The sequence below is a fragment of the Atheta coriaria genome, unplaced genomic scaffold, assembly GCF_025399875.1.
Source record: "Atheta coriaria isolate IRGN ID8LTWV9N9 unplaced genomic scaffold, Caltech_Dcor_3.1 hic_scaffold_3_pilon, whole genome shotgun sequence".
Taxonomy (NCBI): Eukaryota; Metazoa; Arthropoda; class Insecta; order Coleoptera; family Staphylinidae; genus Dalotia; species Dalotia coriaria.
In genome coordinates this window covers 4,487,727-4,506,845 of record NW_027045445.1, presented here as the reverse complement: position 1 = coordinate 4,506,845, position 19,119 = coordinate 4,487,727, and the positions used below count along the sequence as shown (strand labels likewise).

The window sequence follows — 19,119 nt, the reverse complement described above, 5'->3', positions numbered from 1 at the left end:
ACCCTATCATGTGGGAATGAATTAAAGGGTGCATTTGGGATCTTCACCCATCATGGCATATTAATTTACCTTTTAAATCTTTTAAATTGGATGTGATTAATTGCATTAACCACAAGTTATTCTGAGTAATGATTAAGGAGAATTTAACTCTTGACATTAACAAATCAAATATTTATTTAATAGACGCAGTTAAATATGATATTCATTGAGAACTTCTTTAGAAACACGTAATACAAACAAAACGTTGCGTGGAGATTATGTTAGGTCAATAAAAACAAAGTTTTGTTTGTGTTGCATGTGATAAATGTCTAAAAAGATTAATTAAACAAAATACGCGATGAATATTACAAGAATATCTATTGAAGAGTTGAAGCAACATTGCATTGACTTAGAACACTCAATGGTATACATAAACCTGTATTTATTCACAAATTATTAAAATATTTAAATTTCAGTCGAGTAAAATAAACGCCATTGAAACAGAGAGATTAACACTGAAGCATCGCACTGAAAATGTGATCAATGATGCACTTAAAGGCTTAGATGATTTATTTGAGACTGATGAAAGTGATATTTATCACAATAATGTTAGTAACAGTAAGATTTGTGCTAAAAGAACTGAGAAATGCCAAAAACCACCGAAAGACTTGCAAATTATTATTGAAGAACCAAAAATTAATGATAATTCAACCATAACAAAGAAATATTTTGATATTTGGAGAGATAAAACAAATAAAAAGAAACAACAACAGCCGAAAAGTCTCCAAAGTGTGAATGAACTCAAAGAAGAACAAATTGATAAATTTATCCAAGGATTAAAAGCCAAACGCAAAGCCAAGTCAAATAAAGACACACAAAATGCAAGAATTAAGTCTAGTGGATCAGTTCGCAGTTCTTCAAGTGAATGTTCTTCAAAACATTCAAACACCAACAGGAATAAAACACCAAAGTCAGAAATATATCAAAACCGATATAAAGCACAGCGTGATATAATCCTTATGCAAAAATCCAAACTTATTGAACAGGAACAAAAGATCCATGAGTTACAATTTGGTAAAATATGCGATGCACTTAAAGAATCATACAATGAAACCCAAGATACAATTAAACATCTGTTAAAGAAGTTTTCCACACGAACAAAAGTCGTAACAGGAGTGAAAATCATCGAGGAACCCGAAGAAGTACAAATAAAAATCAACAAAGTTCCAAAACTGGTGAGACTTATGGAACAACGAGCACAAGAACGCGAACTCAAACGACAAATGATTCAAGAACGAAAACGATTGATTGATGAAGAAAAGAAGCGATTATTAGCAGAACAACTTGAAAACAAACGCATACAAGATGAAGAAGAGAAGAAACAAGCATTAGATGCTATTAAAGACAGACGACGTAGAGAACTTGAAGAAGAAAAGCGTAGACAAGCAGAGAAAGAGAAGTTTATACGAAAATGTAAAATGGCAGATAAATTCTATTCAAAAATATTGAAACGACGTGCGATTATGAGTTTTAAACTTGCTGTGCAACAACAGCAATATAACGAGAATATCAGCGTAGCATTCTACGAAACTGTTATAATAAGAAGATATATGCACAAGTGGAGAATAAATGCAAGAAATATTCAAGAAATGAAGATTCAAAAGGCAGAGGAACACTACCAGACAAAGTTGAAGAGGAATGTTGTCAAAAGAATGCTTGCGGTATGATTCAATTTTTGACAGTTAAAGTTTGACATCTAAAAAACGGTTTGTTGCAGGTTCGATTCAAAGCTAAGCAAAACATGCAAGTAGCAGTTGATTATCACGCGTATCAAGTGGAGTGTAAAGTGTTTAAAGCTTATTACCTCTGTGTGAATGCTATTAAAATCAGGAGATATCATCTCACAACTGTGGCTATAAAACATTACAAAACGTAAGTTTATTTCATTTTAATAACTTGCATCTATGTACAAGTTATAAATCATATGTTATTGTTGTTGTAGACGTCTTTTGGTGCAAGCATTCTATCAGTGGAAGAGTCTGCCAGCTATTTTACAACTAGAGAGAACAAAAGAAGAAAAGAAGCGCATGTGGCGTGAAATAGTTCTGCAAATTGTGCCAGACTACAAGCCACCAGAGTTATTTTAAGGTAATTATTATATATTATGTTCTGGGTATTTTTATATGTATGTGTAATGTGTATTCATTTACTTAAAGGGTTAAGTATTACATTACATTTGAAAGTCTTGTTCAAAATCATATTCCTCATCTTTTGTGTTTAGTGTAAAGTTGTCCAAACCTGCTGAGAGTTGCAAATCAACTCGTTCTTTGCGGTTCTTTTCCTTCTTAGCTTTTTTGAATTGCGCCTTTTTAGCTTGATTCAGTTTCAAATTGCCTTCCAGTTCCATTTCTGGATCAACTTTCTTAAGTCGCGCTTGTTTTACGACCTTCTTGACTTTTTTCGTTGTCTTTACACTAACATTCTCGGATATCTGAAAATAATTACATAAATGAATGAATGAAAAGCGTAATCCAGCACGACGCGAATAGGAAAGAGTGGAACTTAGTAAACTGCGACTGGAGTGCTGGACGACTACGACCAGACTGAGCACGGTGCGCACTGCCTTTTATACCTGCGCCTGACCCACAAAAAAGAGTGGGGGAAGTAACACCAGTACAGGATAGGTGCGCCTGTGTACCACCCGGTGTACCCCCACCACTTTTTGCGGGTCGTGCGCAAAACCGTAGGTATAAAAGGCCAGTACACAGTGCGCCCTGCGCTCCGTCGTCCCTAAGTCGTCCAGCAGCACAATCGCAGCTTTCTAAGCAACCCTCCACCCTCTTCCACTCTCCCTTCAAGCGCACATCTCGTGGGTGTTAAATTACTTACAAGATTATCAGTAGTCTTGTCATCGTCCATCTGCTCCTCAAGTGTAACCGGCCCCAAACTCTCCAAAAGCATTGTATTCGCATTCCCACCAACATTTTCTTTCTCCAACTGTTTCATCACATCGGTTTCCATAGTTTCAAACTGTTCCACATCAAACTCCGCAGCGACTTCCTTCACGATCGTCGAACTAATATGCACCGAAGGGTCATCCTCTGGTGGAACGGTATAATATTTAATTTTACCATTGTTCCAATCCTCAAGTAAACCTCTAGCAGCCGCCATCGAATCCGGCACTCCTCCACGCTTAAAACGTCCCATTCTCGCTGCTTTCTTGGCATAAAACTCATCAGGAGTAGAATATTCAGTGATATCGTACATTTCCATCATTTGCTGCTTAGTAACGCGCTGTAAAATGGCATTTGCTGGTTTTACCGGGTCACTCAGTGAAGTAACTTTCACTGCGTTTCTTAATGATGAACTACTGTCATCACCAGAGGCGAATACAATACCAGGAGAGTCCAAAAGTTTAATTTTCGAATCCAGTTGCACTTCTTGCATTTGCCTATAAATAATTTAAGTTAAAATTTTATTTCAATGAGTTTCTTTTAACTTACTTTGTGACACCTGGAGTAGCACCAACATTACAAGCCCTGGACCTCTTTAAACTGTTAATTAAAGAACTTTTGCCAACATTAGGCAACCCCACAATCCCCACTCGAATAGAAGTTTTGATTCCTTTATTTCTACAATAGTTCGCCAACACAGACATTAACATCTCAGCACCTACACAAGCAGAATTCTGCATTGCTTTGGAGTTCTTTGTCAAAGCCATCTTTTTATGTCCTAACTTCCTAGATTGAGTCTGTGTGGATGCTTTGAAAGCAACTGCAGGTGTAGTCTTCCGAAGATACTTTAACCAAGCATCCAGGTTCTCCCTGGGTACTAAGTCAGCTTTATTCACCACAATAACCAGTCTTTTACTGCCTGGAGCTTCCCTGACAGCTTCCTCCACCTGCAGACATCTGGTTCCTTGTGGATCTCTTGCATCTACTACTTCTAATACAACATCTGCTGCCTCAACAACTTTCCTAAACTCTTTATAATAAGCCTTGAGTGAGTTTTCTTGGCTTTTATTCAATTCTGATGTTTGTTTTGTTGTAGGTGTCAAGGTGTCGTGAATTTTACCGCGTGTCTGTGCATTTGTGACTAAACCTTCTAAAGTTGTTGTCTTGTCAGCTTCTTTTTTCTGTTGCCGCTCTAACTTTGCTTGGTCTCTGAGCTTTTGTCTTTCTGCTTCTTTCTGTTTCTTAAGCTGTTCTACCTCCTTGAGGATGTCTTCTTTGAAGGGACATATATTGGGGACTTCAAACGTTTTCTGTTTCTTGCTTTTCGGGTTTTTCTTTGCTTCCCTGCGCTTTTTGCGGTTTGCTTCACGGACTTTCTTTTCGATTTTATAGCGGAGTTTCGCAGGCGTTCGGTTGGAACTGCGTTCTATTTAATTCTCAATATATTATATTAATATGTTAATAATTTATTAGATTTACTTACTTGCTATTTTCACCATTTTGCGTCTTATAAATCAAGAAATCGTAACAAGAAACACAGCAGTATTTTGAAAAGTGTGGTTAAAAGTAGAGGTCTGCACGTGGGTTAGCCTAAAATTAGGCAACCAAGTATACAGAAAAACAGAACTTTAAAAAAAGTATTGATAAATTTCTAAAAAGGACAAAGTAAATCAACAGCAAAAGTATTAATGATTATTTTATTAATTCTTTATAGTTACTTATAAGATACAGTTACATAACAACCTATTTTCGTCCTTTAGATTTACTTTGAGCGCGTCTGTTCTTTCCTGGTCGTTTACTAGCCCCGCTTGCACTACCGCCGCGTTTACCTCTTGCACCCTTTGCTCCCTTACCACCTATACCTGGTTTACCACCCGCAAATTTACCATCACGCTTCGGTTTCTTATATTCGCTAATATCCGCCGCACTTTCCTTTGTATTCGACTTCAGACCTCTCTTTTTTCCACCAAACCCAAACTTCTTATCCTTCATCTTCCTCTTCTCTATAGATTTCTTTGATGGACCTTTCTTACTATCCAAAAAGCTCAAATCTTTGGAAACACCTTTCCTCACTTTCTTCACTTGATCCATCATATCCTTCTTCTCCTTCAGCCTCTGAAGTTTAGTCTGGATTTGAATTGCTTTGCCTTCTTTCCTATGAGCTCTCAATTCCTTTACTCTTTCACTTCTTTGCTGCTGGGCTTGTTTCTGCATTAAACTGGCTCTGATTTTCTGCATATGGGCATCAGTCTTGGCCATTTCAGCAAAGTAATCATCAGGTCTGATTGTAGCAATACCCATGGCTTTAAGTTTGGGTAAAGCTTGCATGACTGTGGCTTGTGCTTGTCTGTGGAACATCATTTCTCTTTTGAAGTCATTCAGGACTGGATCTTCAGCAGCTGCAAACTGTTGCAACTTCTTGTTGTTTTTGAGTTGGTTGGCTCTCTTCTGTTCTTGTTCATGCATTTTTGCTGCTAATTCTGGAGCTAATGGAGCTTCCTTATTCACATTGCCTAGTAATTCAATCCATGGCAAATTGAGTTTAAATTCTTCATATTTCATTGTTAAACCTTTCTAAAAATCAAATTATATTTATTATAATGAATTTACTTAATAATATATGTACTTACAATATTATTTACATGTTGTTTGGCTACAGGAACAATTTTATTAAGGCCTGGTTTGATTTCTCCATCAGCAAATGCTCTTTGCAACTGAAATCAAGGAAATAAAGTTTAATGTTTTAATTTTAGTTAATAAAAATTTACCTCAGCATCATCATCGCTTATATCTTCAGAATCACTCGAATGCATCTCGAATTCAGTCATTATTGTTGTATTTATTATTTATTATTCGATTAATAAACTTGAGAAACAAACGGCACAAACACGTGAAATTCAATGCAATCTAACCTAACTCTGTTTTTAAATTGTGTTGCGCTCATACCAATGCTCCACCACAAGAGGGCGCTAGCAGTATCGAAATTATCCCAGCTTATGATTTTAACCTCAATAAAATCAATCCCAAATAAACAATACTCAACAAAAGGGCAATAACATCATACAAACATTTCAAATGTAGTGTTCAACATAAATCAATGTGTCCCAGAGTGTATGTGTAATTGAGTGAATAATTCTCCACGATGTCTAAGGTTGCGCCCACAAAAAGAAAGGTGCAGCTGCATACAATTTTTAATTCAATAAAATATCAATGAAAATATTTCTTGTAGGCTTCCAGCCGGAGCTCAACTGAGAGCAGTTCCGGATCCTCTTCAGATAGCTCCTCATCAAGCTCATCATCAAGTGGCTCAGATTCATCCTCCAGCAGTGATTCAGACTCCTCTACATCACAAGGCTCAGCAAAACAATCTAACCCTGATCAGCAATCATCAAAAAAGTCTGCTCCAATAAAAAATGTACCTAGGAAGAGTGCTGACACTAAAACACCACCCAACAAGTCAAAATCAAAACCACCACCAGCAAATAAGCCACAGAAATCACCACCAAAAGCATCCACTTTATATTCTTCAGAAGATGACAGCCCTAAATCGAATAATAAAGCAAAAAAGAAGCCTCTGGCTAAAGCAATTAAAGCATCCACATCATCAAATGTTAAAAATCCTCCTAAAGTAACAGGTGGTAAAGTTCCTCCAAAATCTAACCCAGCTGCAAAAGCACAACAAGCTAAATTAAAAGAAAACGCCAAGACAAAAGTCCTGCAGAAAAATGCCACCAAAATAGATCCAAACAAAAAAAAGAGCATTTTCTCACCGGAAAACAGCTCGGAATCTGACAGCAATGAGAAACCAGTGGCAAAGACTCAAGCACTGAAAGCTACTGCAGTGAAACCACGAGCTAAAGCATCTGCCAAGCCTATAGAGCCTAAAAAGACACTCAACAAGAAGGAAAATAAACCGAAATCGAAAGAAATGCTAAGCACAGCAAGCTCATCTCAAAGTAGCAGTGAAAGCAGTAGTAGTTCCGAATCGGAGAGCAGCGATTCCGGCTCAGACTCGAATAAAAAGACTACACCCAAGAAACAAGTGCGTAAATCATCAACGGCAGTCAAAGAAGACCAAAATTCTGATTCGGATGAAGGTTCGAAAGATGTCAAACAAACACCGAGGAAATCAACGCGGACATCAAACACTCGAAAGTCGAAACATGTCGTCGGGAAAAACGTGTTTACTGATACAGATTCAGACACAGAAAGCACAAAACGCTCCCTCAGTAGATCACCCGTGAAAAAAGCACCGATTGCTACAAAAGGTAAAGCTAAGAATAAGAAAACCGAAGCGAGTAAACGCGTTGAAGTTGTAATCGCCGAAGATCGTAAATGTCCGCTTGAAGAATGTAACAGCAGCGGCCATCTTGGCGGGCGTTTAGATAAACATTTCACAATCGACGCATGTCCGTTGTATCACAACATGGCGGCGAGTAAATGCGCAGACAACTGTCAAGAAAGAAAAAAACGCGAAGAAGCACGTAAAAAACTAATCGAAGGATCGAAAAAGTCTCCTCGAGGGGCATTACCAACGCCAGAGCAGAAAGTCTACGCACAAAAGATTAAAGATTCACGGAATAACTTTAAAAGCGAGAGTGCTGACGAAGGCAAAGTTATAACCGAAAGAACACTCGAACCGAATTTAGATTATTTCGTTCCCGAGTGTGATTTGAAGTTATTCAGGGACGCGCAGGCAATATCAAGCGAAAAAATCGAAGAGGAGTTGAAAACTTTACCCAATACGAAAGGTAGGTTAGGTTATTTTTTGTGTGTAACATAAGGTTATATGAATTTTTGTTGGTTAGGTACAAAATACATCGAAATGGGTAAATTCGAGATGGAAGTGTGGTATCAAAGTCCATACCCTGAAGAATACGCACGTTTACCCAAACTGTACATCTGTGAATACTGTCTGCGTTACATGCGTGGTCGAATTGTCCTTCAACGCCACGCAGCGAAATGCGTCTGGCGTCATCCACCCGGCGAAGAAGTCTATCGCAAAGATAAAATCAGCGTTTGGGAGGTGGATGGTAAACGATACAAACAATTCTGTCAGAATCTCTGTCTCCTCGCTAAGTTTTTCCTGGATCACAAGACGTTGTACTTTGATGTTGAGCCGTTCTTATTCTATGTGATGACAATGTCCGACCAGGAGGGCTGCCATACCGTTGGGTATTTTAGCAAGGTGAGTGATTTTTCTGTAATTGTTTGATGCGTTTGTGGCCGGTGGTGGCGATAATGTTTCGGGGGGAACCACGCCCGTGCTAGACGGGCGCCGGTCGTCGACCTGCGACGCGTCTCGACTCCACAACCACCAACCGCCGCCGCTGCCACCGCCGCGCGCATTTTCACATGTGTGTGGCGTGTTTGTGCGGGGGCGCGCGTTTGCGCCAGACGTCTCATTCCAGAAGTTAGTGACCGGCTACGCGCACCGGCGGCGGCGCACCCCCGACTCGAATTGACATTCAACGCTTCGACGCCCTTCTCACTCCCCTAGACTCTTGCGAGGGGGTGATGGATGCGTCTCGACAAGTGCCTTAGTTGGTATTTTGCGTATTATAATAAATTATTTTGAGAGTTGTGGGGAAAACTCTTAATTAAATCATTTTTAAAATGCGTGTGGTTAAGGGATGAAAATATAAAGTGATTAATGAAAAATGTTCATCCTGGCGATGTCTCTCATCACCTAAATATTCTAAGCGGATAATTTATGTTGGTTTATAATAGCTTTCGATTGAGCATTAAAAACTTGTTGATATGAACTCGATTCTTGCTGAAATTCCGCGCGTTTGCCAACATTTTATTTTTAATCGCCTTGTTCTACATTTTTCGCGCAAAAGAAAAACATCGGCATACTTGAGCAAAAAAAATTCTGATTTTTCTGCGAGCACAGCTGCTGCTGAATTGGCGAATTTGTTGTTATTTTCGCCGCGCGCGCGCGGCCTTGGACGACGATGCCAAAAAGCGGCGGCCGGGTGAATTTGAACGTTTTTCTTGTTTTTGCATTCGCAAGAAAATCGCGCGCCGCCGACGTCTCTTCCCATCGCACTTCCAATCGAGACGAATCTCGCGTGCGCTTGAAAGTTGAAGCGAAAGGTGCGCGCTCGCGGACCCGTCGCAAATCGCGAGTGCGTCGGCACCGATGATTTGCATATTTCGTTCTTAAATAGAATGTAATAATACGGAGACGACCTCGATGTGCACGGATTCACACCGATACAAATACGTATTTTGCTTCAGGAATTAAACACTTTTAACTGTGCAAAGCGAAAAATTACAAAAAAATCACAGATTTATGTCTAAGTTTACAAGCAATTTTTATAATCTGAGAAAAATCAGAGATTTTACATGAGTAATAATAATGATAATAATAATAATAATAAACGTTTAATACGTTGCACTACGAGTATAGACAATCGCTGATTAAAATGTGTATAGTTAATTAACCAAGATAATTAATTAATTAATGCGCCTGGTGCGCGCCATACATATTCACCGGTTCCGGTCCATATCGCCGTTTCGACGGCGGGCGGACCGTCGACCCCAGAAACACTCGGTTTCGGAAAGATATCAGAGAAGTCATTCGAATATCTTCACTCGAAATTCGTGTGCGCTGTTTAAACTACAGCACAAGAATGAGAATAAAAGACTTGGTTGCGACTGTTTTGTCTGTGTGTTGTGTTGTGTGTTCGGGAGTTCATCAAGTTACGAACCGAAAAATTCGAGTTTTTGTGCTTTAATTATACTTAATTAGAGCCACTTAATTCCTCAAAAATACACTTATTATTGTGCGGATTATGCGGCCGGGCCGTGTGTTTTCATATTCTGATTATGTTTTTATTGTGTTTCGTTATATTATATTATAATCTGAATCGGAACCGCGTCGCACTCGAGCGACGAGCGCTCGAACGTTACACGCTCTTATTATTAACAATATTCGCTCGCGGAGCGGCGCAGGTATGCACGTTCTACTAATTAAAGGAAATGAATATGTTCGCTGCTGCTCACTTTGGGGGCACTCCAAGTGCCTTTCCTTCTTTCGCTCACTCACACTCATCCACTCGGACGAAAAGTTACGATTTCTTACTGTGGGAATGTTTTTTTCTTGTTTTAATTTTATTATTATTACACTGCGCTGACAATCATAACCTCAAGGGCAGAAGTTTAAAATACAAGGTTATAATGCATTTGCGCATGCGCAGTAAACTTATAGGCGGAGCTCTCGGGAAAACGTTTACTTTCGTAAAAAATTATTTTTGTTTTAATTTAATTTTATTGCACAGAATCAACCTCAAAGGCAGAATTTTTAAATACATATAATGCACCTGCGCATGCGCAGTAAATAAATGGGTGGAGCTCTCAGGGAAAACGTTTACTTTCGTAAAAAATCTATTTTCTGTTTTAATTTAATTTTATTGCTCAGAATCATAACCTCAAAGGTAGAATTTTTAAATTCAAGGTTATGATGTATTTGCGCATGCGCAGTAAATTTCTGGGCGGAGCTCCCTGCGATAACGCATACGGTTGTGATGATTCCCTGCGCGTGTAAGTGATTCACTAAATCAGCATCCGCTTGAAATTTGTTTATGTAAACATTGCACGTGTTGCCGCTAACGAAATTCTTATTGCCTACGTCTTACCGAAAATCAAATAATAAACCTGTCCGCATATTTTCGCCGCGCAGTCATCGCGATGCGATGCGAAAATCATAGCAATAATTTTTGTTTTCCAAAAAGAATTAAACACGACAAGTTTAATTCTAAATTGTTATTGATTCGCGTGCCTGTTGCAACTGCGCACCCAAATGCAGACATGTCGCCATCGGAATGATGGAATTATTAATCATCGGCTAATTGAAAACATAATCGACTATTGGGAATGACTTACGTAGTGTTTGCTTATATGGAGTGTTGTGGTATTGTGTCGCGTTTTGCTATTATTTCACGTCGATTCAATAACTAACTGGTAACTGGGACAACGCGAAGCGAAGGAATAATATTGTGTGACGAGTGATTCATGTGCGTCGCACGCCTTTAATGACTTTTACATCTTAATTACATTTAAGGCTGACGAGTGTACTGCGAAGATTTAAAACTTTTTTGAATAATTTTGTGATAATATCTTAAAATTTTAACATTTTTTGATTGGTTTGAGTGATAGAAATGTTTGTGGAGAGGTAATCGGTCTGAAAGCGGCTTTTAAGCTCTGTGTGAATGACCTGAGCAACTTTGATGGATGATAAACTGTTGCTCAAACACCGCTATTCACTTAATTAATTATTTCGTATTTAATAAATGACATTATTGAGCAATCATTTATCAAAATGTAAATTTTTCATTAATTTTCACAAAGTGGCAACGAATTACGCTCGCGCGTTACGAATGAAATTAATTTATTCTCTATTCCGGAATGTCTTTGAAGATACTACGTGTATTCATGTATGGCTCAAATATTTCTGACATCACAACGAAATTATGTCGACTTTCCATGCGTCGCGCTATAAATAGCCATGCGTTTATTTTCGACCAATCGAAAACAAAATTAGAGGTTTAAATATAGCATTCGAAGTACCTAAATTTAGGCGCACAACTACACTAGGCTAGAATTCTTGCGTAGGCCGATGATATAACTAAAAATCCGTATCATTAATTATATATTTTTATATATATACGTCTTCTTTGCCCAATTATATTATTCCGAGTGATGTATTTGGATGTGCATGCAAACGGCAAGACGGACGCACGTAATAAAATGAAAATAGATGCGCAACGAGAGATTTTATGAATGAACAACGCCCACGCGCGCACGCCACGCGATCAATCGCTTACACGTACGTCCTTAGCTGTAAAATGCACGCGTCGATGTCGATATCATCGGCGCTCTGCCTGCCTGCACGTTGCCAAATGTCATCCGAGGAGTGCACACCGAACACTTCCTATTTTTCTGCGTTTCTGTATGCAACAAATGAGTCAGAGCCATTCAGTGGAACGTGATGCATGTGCGTCATCAACGGCAGCACTGATCGTACTTCTAGAAATCGACGGCGTGTTCAATAATGACTCAAAAAACGAAATAATAAAACATTTTATTGGGTTAGCATAATACATATGTCCAGGTCGTTGTAAAGAGACTATTCAGTACTAGTATTATTTTAAACTATCAAAATATTGAATAATTCCCATAAAAAATAGGAAAGATTTGAAAAATTGCTAAAACTCATAAATCGCTGATGGTACTCGAATAATTTTTGCTTTTAATCATTTGTTATACAACATCAAAGGTTTAAAATTAAAAAAATCTTCGAAAAACTTTAAATTTCACTAATATTTCATTAATTTGGATTAATTTCTTACTTGTGAGACATAATATTAAAAAAAACTGAGTATATTCTTCCTGAGCGTTGTTAGAAACAAGCTACACTTTCTTTAAACAAGTCTAGATGTACTAATAGCAGAAACTGCACTATTTCTCCCCCATTTGGTGCATTGATAATAACATACACCAATAATTACAAATCCCACAAAAACATAAGCTGCACAAGTATAAATCAATCCAAATTCGCTCTTAAAGTACGGCTTATTGATTTCCTCCTGCAGAGTCTGATCAAATGTCTCTAATTTATGTTTCGCGTACCTTAACTCGTCCAAATTGGCATTCTTCCACGTGATACTCTTCACGTTGAGCTTCAACAACGCTTCCTCCTTCTCCACACATCGCAAATCCGTGCGGATGTCTACCTTGGGCACAAAATGTGTGTAATTGCGCGCTGGAGCGACGTACGCCTGCAATATTGTTCTTCCCACATTCATTCGACACCCGGGACGCAGGCGTAAAATCCCCGTACCGTTGATACGGATAGAATCCTGCGTGTTTGCAGCGTCCGAATCATCACAATATATTATTCCGTATAATTTCGTGGATACACTGTATAACCATTCATTTAAGTTGATCTTCTGCCACACTTCCATGTCGGCCATGATGGTTTTCGTCACACAATCATCGGGGATCTTGTCTAGATGCGCGATTTTCAATTGAACTTCACATGTTACATCCGCGAATGATTTGGATTTTGTATAAGTTTGACAGATGTAGTAATCTCGTAATAATTTACAATTGTCTAAAGAATTTAAAAGACTAAATTCTGTCGCTGCGAGATTGATTAATAAATAAGGTTGTTGTGGGACAATAAACGAGAATATTTTACGATGATTATCATTATCAGCTGATTTAGGAAGGGGTAGCATATGATGTAATCCATATTTCTCTCGATAAGGCGTTGGTATCCTCAAAAAATATATCAAAATATTATCCCGTAAAGCAACGGATATCTTCATGATATCGAAATATAAGTAAATATCATTCGAATCCAGCGGGATAGGAAACTGAAGATTCGAGTTGAGTTGAACTTGAAGTAGTTCTCTTCTCAAATCGTGAGGATTGATAATTGATGGATGAAGAATGTTTTGTTTAGCGAAGAGTATCGCGTTTATGATCACATCGAACTCTTCGGCGAGCTGAACGATCAGCTGGGTCAACAGTGTCACGTGTTTGATGGCCATGGTTGTTTCTTCCAAGCTATGCAGCACTTTGACTATCCCTGCATTTGTCCGCATGATTTCTCGCATGTTGGTGTTTAAGGTTTCTGTGTTGCGTTTGAATTCCTCCACGGATTGATTGTAGCTGTTGATGGCGGCGATTAGCACGTGCACCTGTTGTTGCATTAGTAGTCGGGTTTCGCGCTGGTTGCTGAAGAGGGTGTCGATGGAGGCGGTGAATTTCTCGGCGTCGTCTGCGTCTGGTGTGCCGAACAACCATTTAAGACCCGTGCCGATGCCGTTTATTATTCCACGACGTTGACGTTGTGATTTTTGTGGATATTTTTGTGATTGTTTTGTTTCTTGTCCGGTTAAATGTGTAATCGACTTGAATTTTTGTTGTAAAGATGGTATTTGTCCTTCTATGATGTTCATTGAGTTTGAGCAGTAGGTGGATAAGGCGATATTAAGGTGTTTTGATGGGTCACAGATGTGTTTGCTCATTTCGAAGATTTTGATTATTTGTGAGAGTTTTTCTTCGTAGTGTGTGAGGTTTTTGAAGGAGCAAAGTGTCATATGATTGTTGTAGACGTAAGCCGGGCCTAAATTTTGGTAAAACAACCCGGAATGTGATGATATTTCTTTAATTTATACGATGGCGATGTTTCACACTTTGTCAACAACATAATAGCCGTCAAAAGTAAGAAAAACACAAATTTTTCTTCATTTTTTTACTTTTTAACAAAAAAGCACACAAAAATTAGCTTTAAACTTTAATTTCACTGAATATTAAATATTCAAGACAGTATTTATATGAATCCTCCTTCCAATTGTTTTCACATGAAAAATCAGATTATAAGAAAATCATCCGATGAATATTCACAAAAATAACCACAAATCAAACCTAAACAAAAAATTTTTATCATTCGCATGAAGAGCTTATTATTGTCTTGTATCTTATCATTAGAAACTCATAACGAAAGAATGTTTCCTTGCGTAGTTTGTGGTTGTTTTGCTGGTTGCTGAGGCTAAACAGCTGGCTGGATTTTATTAATTTATAGCCAGGCGTGACGAGCGCGCGCGATACGTTGAAAATTAATTAGTCATCCTCATTACACATTATTTCACGATACATTACGCGTTATTAAAACTAGTTCCTTCCTCTCCGGCTGCCGTTTTATGAGCCCATTTGCGTTAGGAACACACGATAATGCGCACAAATGAACTCATTTGTAATTTCATACGAGTAAAAATTAATTGCACCGAAATGTTCTGTGTGCTTGTGCGGTGTTTAGACAGATACGCAACACTTTAACGTGATTAGCTGGCGTTTTCGGTGCGCTTCGTTAGCGGATTGTCTGAGAGATCTTGTAATAATATTTTGATGAATACCCCGAGATTAATTACGAGTATTTCGACGCAGTGAGAGAATCCCTGCGCGAAGAAACTGGGAAAATTCTCACATGATTTTTGTTTGCGTAGATTTTGTAAGCAAAGATTATGCAAACGTGGTTTCTAGTGTGAATATAGTGGAATTGCAAGGACGCATTGCGAAATTCCCCCGTTTTCGTTACTTCCTCTAATTTGAGAAATGATTATACAAATTTTGACAGAGTGGGTGTGAGAGTAAGTACATATTTAACTACAAAAAGACCTTGAAATGTTTGCAAATAGAATCACTATCTAAATCTAAACTCTATGAATGATGCCGAATCTGATGCATTATTGTATTTTTAGAAATCGACGAATTGAATGAGATCAAATCTTGTACTCATCTCATATTCACTCACACAATATTCATCGTGTTTGTTCCTTGCCAAGAAGACGTTGGTATATATTTACTGCACGCCTGAATCGAAATCGTACGGCGCGTGGTTTTCCAATGCGTCATCGTTTTGTTCGGACCGGACGTGGTTCTCCTGGAGCGCAATTAAATTAAATTCGCCAATGCGCGAATCGCAATTGTAATTCTAAGTGTAATTGTATTTGTAAAAGCGAAAGTTTGTATCCAGGGTGTGTTGAAGAAGTGAAAATTGCAGAAATGTTTGGGATTTCGCATGAGGCGGCGACGGTGCGTCGCGTGTTTGGTGGTAAAGTCATCATGGTCGGCCAGACGATGATGCATGTACGATTTCCAGAGATGTGGTGTATGTGCATGAGTCACAAGGAGTCATGAACTGAAAATTATTATTTTTGTTGCAGGAAAAAAATTCTTTCTTGAATTACAACGTTTCTTGTATTCTCACACTGCCACCCTATCAGCGACAAGGTTACGGTCGTCTACTCATCGATTTCAGTGAGTATTTTCATTTTTTTCCTTTTAAAATGTAAAAAAATTAAGTTTTACGTCACTGGAGGGATAATTTCATTCATCATTTTACGATCGTGCACACCCCTGTAATTCATACATGTAGCGCTCTTTTTTGCTTTCTTTTTTTGCTACACTCGACGCGCGTAATTTTCATTTCGTACTCCGGCTGCGTTTTTACGCTTTCATTAAAAATTTAATGCGTCTCGCCCCTTTTGCCCCGTGTTGGGTATGTGTATGCATGTGCAATTTGTTTCGCGGCGGGCAAGAAAAGTGCCGTTAATGCGAATGACGTCATTCATTGACGCCCGGCGCGCGACGCGACGCCGCCCGCGAGTAGCGTTAGTCAGTCGCGACCGCGAGGAAACACTCTACACAACACACACCTGCTAGATACATTACTATGCCTAGGTGATGGTGTGTAGTAGGGGTTTGTGCGTGTTCTCTCTAGGCGAGCAGCGGCAGCTAGCCAGTCGTGGTAACCGTATGGCGAACCTGCAAAATGCAAACATGTAGAGCGTCGGTGTTTGTGTGTGTATGTGTGTGCGAAACGGCGCGGCGCCAGACGTCCGTATCGATCGCGCCAGGTCAATACTCTGGCGCGGCGCTGCTGCGCTGCTCCCTGCTCGCTCTCTTTTCTCGGCCGATTCGCGCACCTACTCAAATGCTTTCAAATTATAATTAATACATGTGAGGTGCGTTTTTCAGAAACTGAAAGTTTCTGCGCACTCAAAACTAATTACTGCGCAGAAAAGTGTCACCGCATGTAAATATGCGGCTGGGCGGTCGTAAAACGTGGAATGCGCGTACACCTCTTGCGAGTAATATCATCGAACGGCTGCGTTAACAAAAGAAGATAATGCAGGCCGGAATGCGCTTTGTTGTCGTCGTCGTCGTCGTCGTGGTCGTCGCCCGGCTCTGCGATACGAGTGGAATTTTTAAGACGATTTTGAAAAGTCGTTCGCGCAGCAGCGCGAGCTGGTAATAAGTCAGGTGTTGGACGCGTCTTTTCGTTCGGGCGTTCGTCGTAAAAGCGCGTTTACGATCCGCGGCGCGCACGATTTATTTTCGAGGCATAAATAAATGTGTCTGCTTCACGGACGTCGAGAAAATGATTTTTGTTGTAAAATTAAAAATGCGCGCCTTTGTGTCATTTAGGTTTGGTATTCAATGCGTAATTTTGATTTATCACACGTACGCATTTATGTCTGTCTGTTGTGTGTGTGTGTGTGTGAGGTGGGGGCGTTATCGATTGACGCGACGCGTCGAGACTGTTGTCGTTGGTTGTTGTGACATGTCGTGTACCATGACCCTCAACTCCCGCCGGCCGGTCTGGCGCAATATGCGTAGTCTAGACAACGATTTAGTTGGATCGGCGCGGAGGGTTGGTTATAAAGTCGGCGGGATTGTGTGCGTGCGTGCGTGCGTGCACGCAAAAACCAGGCACGCAGGTGGTGGTGGTGGTGGTGGTGGCGGCGGCGGCGGCGTCCGCAGACGGCGGGTATGCCACCCTCGGTTGTCGGTTGGGATAGGTCGCGAGCGCACACAAAACACGACGACGGCACAACATTTCGGGGGTTGGCTGTGCGCGGCGCTATCTCGTTTCGCACGCCAGACGGATCCATACGAAGGACTCCCGCCGAGACGAGGCGGGTGTGTGCAGAGTCCCCCTTGGGTGGGGGCGGTGGCAGGCGGCAGTCTCGAGTCGGCGGGGAAAACGGAGATGGAAATAGCTCAAGAGCGCCGCGCGTTTGCGAGGGTCACGGACCCGAATCGAAAACGAGTCTAGACAGAAGTGTTGAACTCGTTCGGCGCGCTTTTTTTGGCAGCGGCACCCGCCGCCTGCGGGTGGTGTGGGAATTGTTGAACCTTTCGAGGATCAAGTCTGTCCTCAAGGACTAACCTCACGATTTGTTTTTTTCTCTTTTCTTTTTTTATTTCAGTATTGTCTCTTCTATAAACTTGTAAATTTTACCTACAGGTTATCTGCTGACGCGTGTTGAAGGCAAAATAGGTTCGCCGGAGAAACCTCTGAGTGACCTAGGTCTCATATCCTACAGGTCATACTGGAAGGATGTACTGCTTTCGTACCTATGCGCGCGTGCTGGCACTCAGCTGAGCATCAAGGACATGAGCCAAGAAATGGCCATTCATTCCACGGATATCGTGTCCACGTTGCAAGCCCTCGGTATGATGAAGTACTGGAAGGGTAAACATATTATACTCAAGAAACAGGACGTATTAGATGAATACGCCGAACGCGTCAAACGACGCGGGTCACTTTTAAAAGAGGTGGATAAGTCTTGCCTACGATGGACACCATTTGTCCCACCACAACCCCCACCAACTTAACTTAACTTAAGCATCATCAGAATCAGAATATGAATCTCTATGGCCAATATATTAATAGTACAACTATTATTGGTAAGTAGATTTTAAATATTAAATTTTAAAATTGAAGAAATGACAATCGTATTTCCAATGTTTAAATTAATATTAAACGTATTATTATTACGCATAAGTAAATTGTATATAATTAAATTAAATTATATGTAAAGAATGTGTTTGGTGATTTAAAAAAGAGCGTTGTCCACTTCAAAAGGACGACACAAAGGATTTCGGCGCTCGACAGACATTAATGGGATGAACCTCAGGCACCTCGGGTTTATAGGAATGGGCGCGTTATGGACTTATGGTAAATCATTAAAGAGTTTTGCGACGTCTAGACGACGTCGACGTCGATGCTTGAAGTCGGCGGCGGACGTGCGCACACACACACAAACACACATACATACGGAGCGTGGGAGGTGGCGGGGCCCTCCTGCCAGTCCCGATAAAATGTACCCGCATGCGAACGGTCTGGGGTCGGGAGCGCGGTGAAATCAGCTCCCACTTTGACTTTGTGTGTGCAAAACTTTCAATTCTATCAAGTTGAAATCGTCACACATTCTTCATTCTTAATAAGAATAAAAAATTACATTTTTGTTTGTGATTTTTGAATTTCGCGCCAAAATATCGGACATTTTGGGAAGTGACGTTAATATTGAGTTTACCAAACTTATATTCCATTTATTGCGTTTTATATTTTTGTATTTATGGTAGATATTTCGTAGAATTGATGATTTTACATTCTTCAATCTTGATTTATTATAAAAAAAAATCATTTTGGTTTGTAATTTTGAATTTCGCGCCAAAATATCGCACATTTTAGGAAGTGACGTCATTTTTAAGTTGCGCACTGCAACTTTTGATGCCTATTTTTATAATAGTAGTAGATATTTCGTGGAATTAATGATTTCTTGATTTATCACATTGTTTGCCATGAAACCAGTTTGTTCCC

At 39.8% G+C, this 19,119-nt stretch overlaps 4 protein-coding genes across 4 annotated transcripts; 1 reads left to right on the top strand and 3 right to left on the bottom strand.

Annotated features, from left to right (window-relative positions):
* Positions 1–238: 238 nt before the first annotated feature.
* Positions 239–18,339, top strand: chm (lysine acetyltransferase chameau). Its single transcript, XM_065317356.1, has 8 exons — positions 239–403; positions 456–1,700; positions 1,757–1,911; positions 1,982–2,120; positions 6,163–7,684; positions 7,742–8,121; positions 15,674–15,767; positions 17,761–18,339. The coding sequence occupies exons 1-8, from the start codon at positions 338–340 to the stop codon at positions 18,129–18,131; spliced, it is 3,972 nt and encodes a 1,323-aa protein (XP_065173428.1). The 5' UTR covers positions 239–337; the 3' UTR covers positions 18,132–18,339.
* Ns1 (Nucleostemin 1) lies at positions 2,156–4,535 on the bottom strand. The gene is made up of 4 exons (XM_065300089.1): positions 4,417–4,535; positions 3,483–4,359; positions 2,869–3,430; positions 2,156–2,470 (listed from the first exon to the last, which is right to left on the bottom strand). Exons 1-4 carry the CDS (start codon positions 4,430–4,432, stop codon positions 2,210–2,212), a joined length of 1,716 nt encoding a protein of 571 aa, XP_065156161.1. The 5' UTR covers positions 4,433–4,535; the 3' UTR covers positions 2,156–2,209.
* Positions 4,617–5,884, bottom strand: LOC135790000 (probable rRNA-processing protein EBP2 homolog). The gene is made up of 3 exons (XM_065300093.1): positions 5,702–5,884; positions 5,564–5,647; positions 4,617–5,507 (listed from the first exon to the last, which is right to left on the bottom strand). Exons 1-3 carry the CDS (start codon positions 5,759–5,761, stop codon positions 4,677–4,679), a joined length of 975 nt encoding a protein of 324 aa, XP_065156165.1. The 5' UTR covers positions 5,762–5,884; the 3' UTR covers positions 4,617–4,676.
* LOC135789998 (uncharacterized) lies at positions 12,007–14,264 on the bottom strand. Its single transcript, XM_065300090.1, has one exon. It carries the CDS (start codon positions 14,045–14,047, stop codon positions 12,362–12,364), a length of 1,686 nt encoding a protein of 561 aa, XP_065156162.1. The 5' UTR covers positions 14,048–14,264; the 3' UTR covers positions 12,007–12,361.
* Positions 18,340–19,119: the final 780 nt, after the last annotated feature.

Coding starts and splice junctions, on each gene's coding strand:
- LOC135789998 (XM_065300090.1), bottom strand. CDS start 14,047: ATGACACTTTGCTCCTTCAAAAACCTCACACACTACGAAGAAAAACTC.
- chm (XM_065317356.1), top strand. CDS start 338: ATGAATATTACAAGAATATCTATTGAAGAGTTGAAGCAACATTGCATT. Junction 404..455: donor TTGACTTAGAACACTCAATG/GTATACATAAAC, acceptor TTTAAATTTCAG/TCGAGTAAAATAAACGCCAT. Junction 15,768..17,760: donor TCGTCTACTCATCGATTTCA/GTGAGTATTTTC, acceptor TTTTACCTACAG/GTTATCTGCTGACGCGTGTT.
- Ns1 (XM_065300089.1), bottom strand. Junction 3,431..3,482: donor GCTACTCCAGGTGTCACAAA/GTAAGTTAAAAG, acceptor AATTATTTATAG/GCAAATGCAAGAAGTGCAAC. Junction 2,471..2,868: donor ACAAGACTACTGATAATCTT/GTAAGTAATTTA, acceptor AATTATTTTCAG/ATATCCGAGAATGTTAGTGT.
- LOC135790000 (XM_065300093.1), bottom strand. CDS start 5,761: ATGACTGAATTCGAGATGCATTCGAGTGATTCTGAAGATATAAGCGAT. Junction 5,648..5,701: donor TAAGCGATGATGATGCTGAG/GTAAATTTTTAT, acceptor CCTTGATTTCAG/TTGCAAAGAGCATTTGCTGA. Junction 5,508..5,563: donor AACAACATGTAAATAATATT/GTAAGTACATAT, acceptor TTTGATTTTTAG/AAAGGTTTAACAATGAAATA.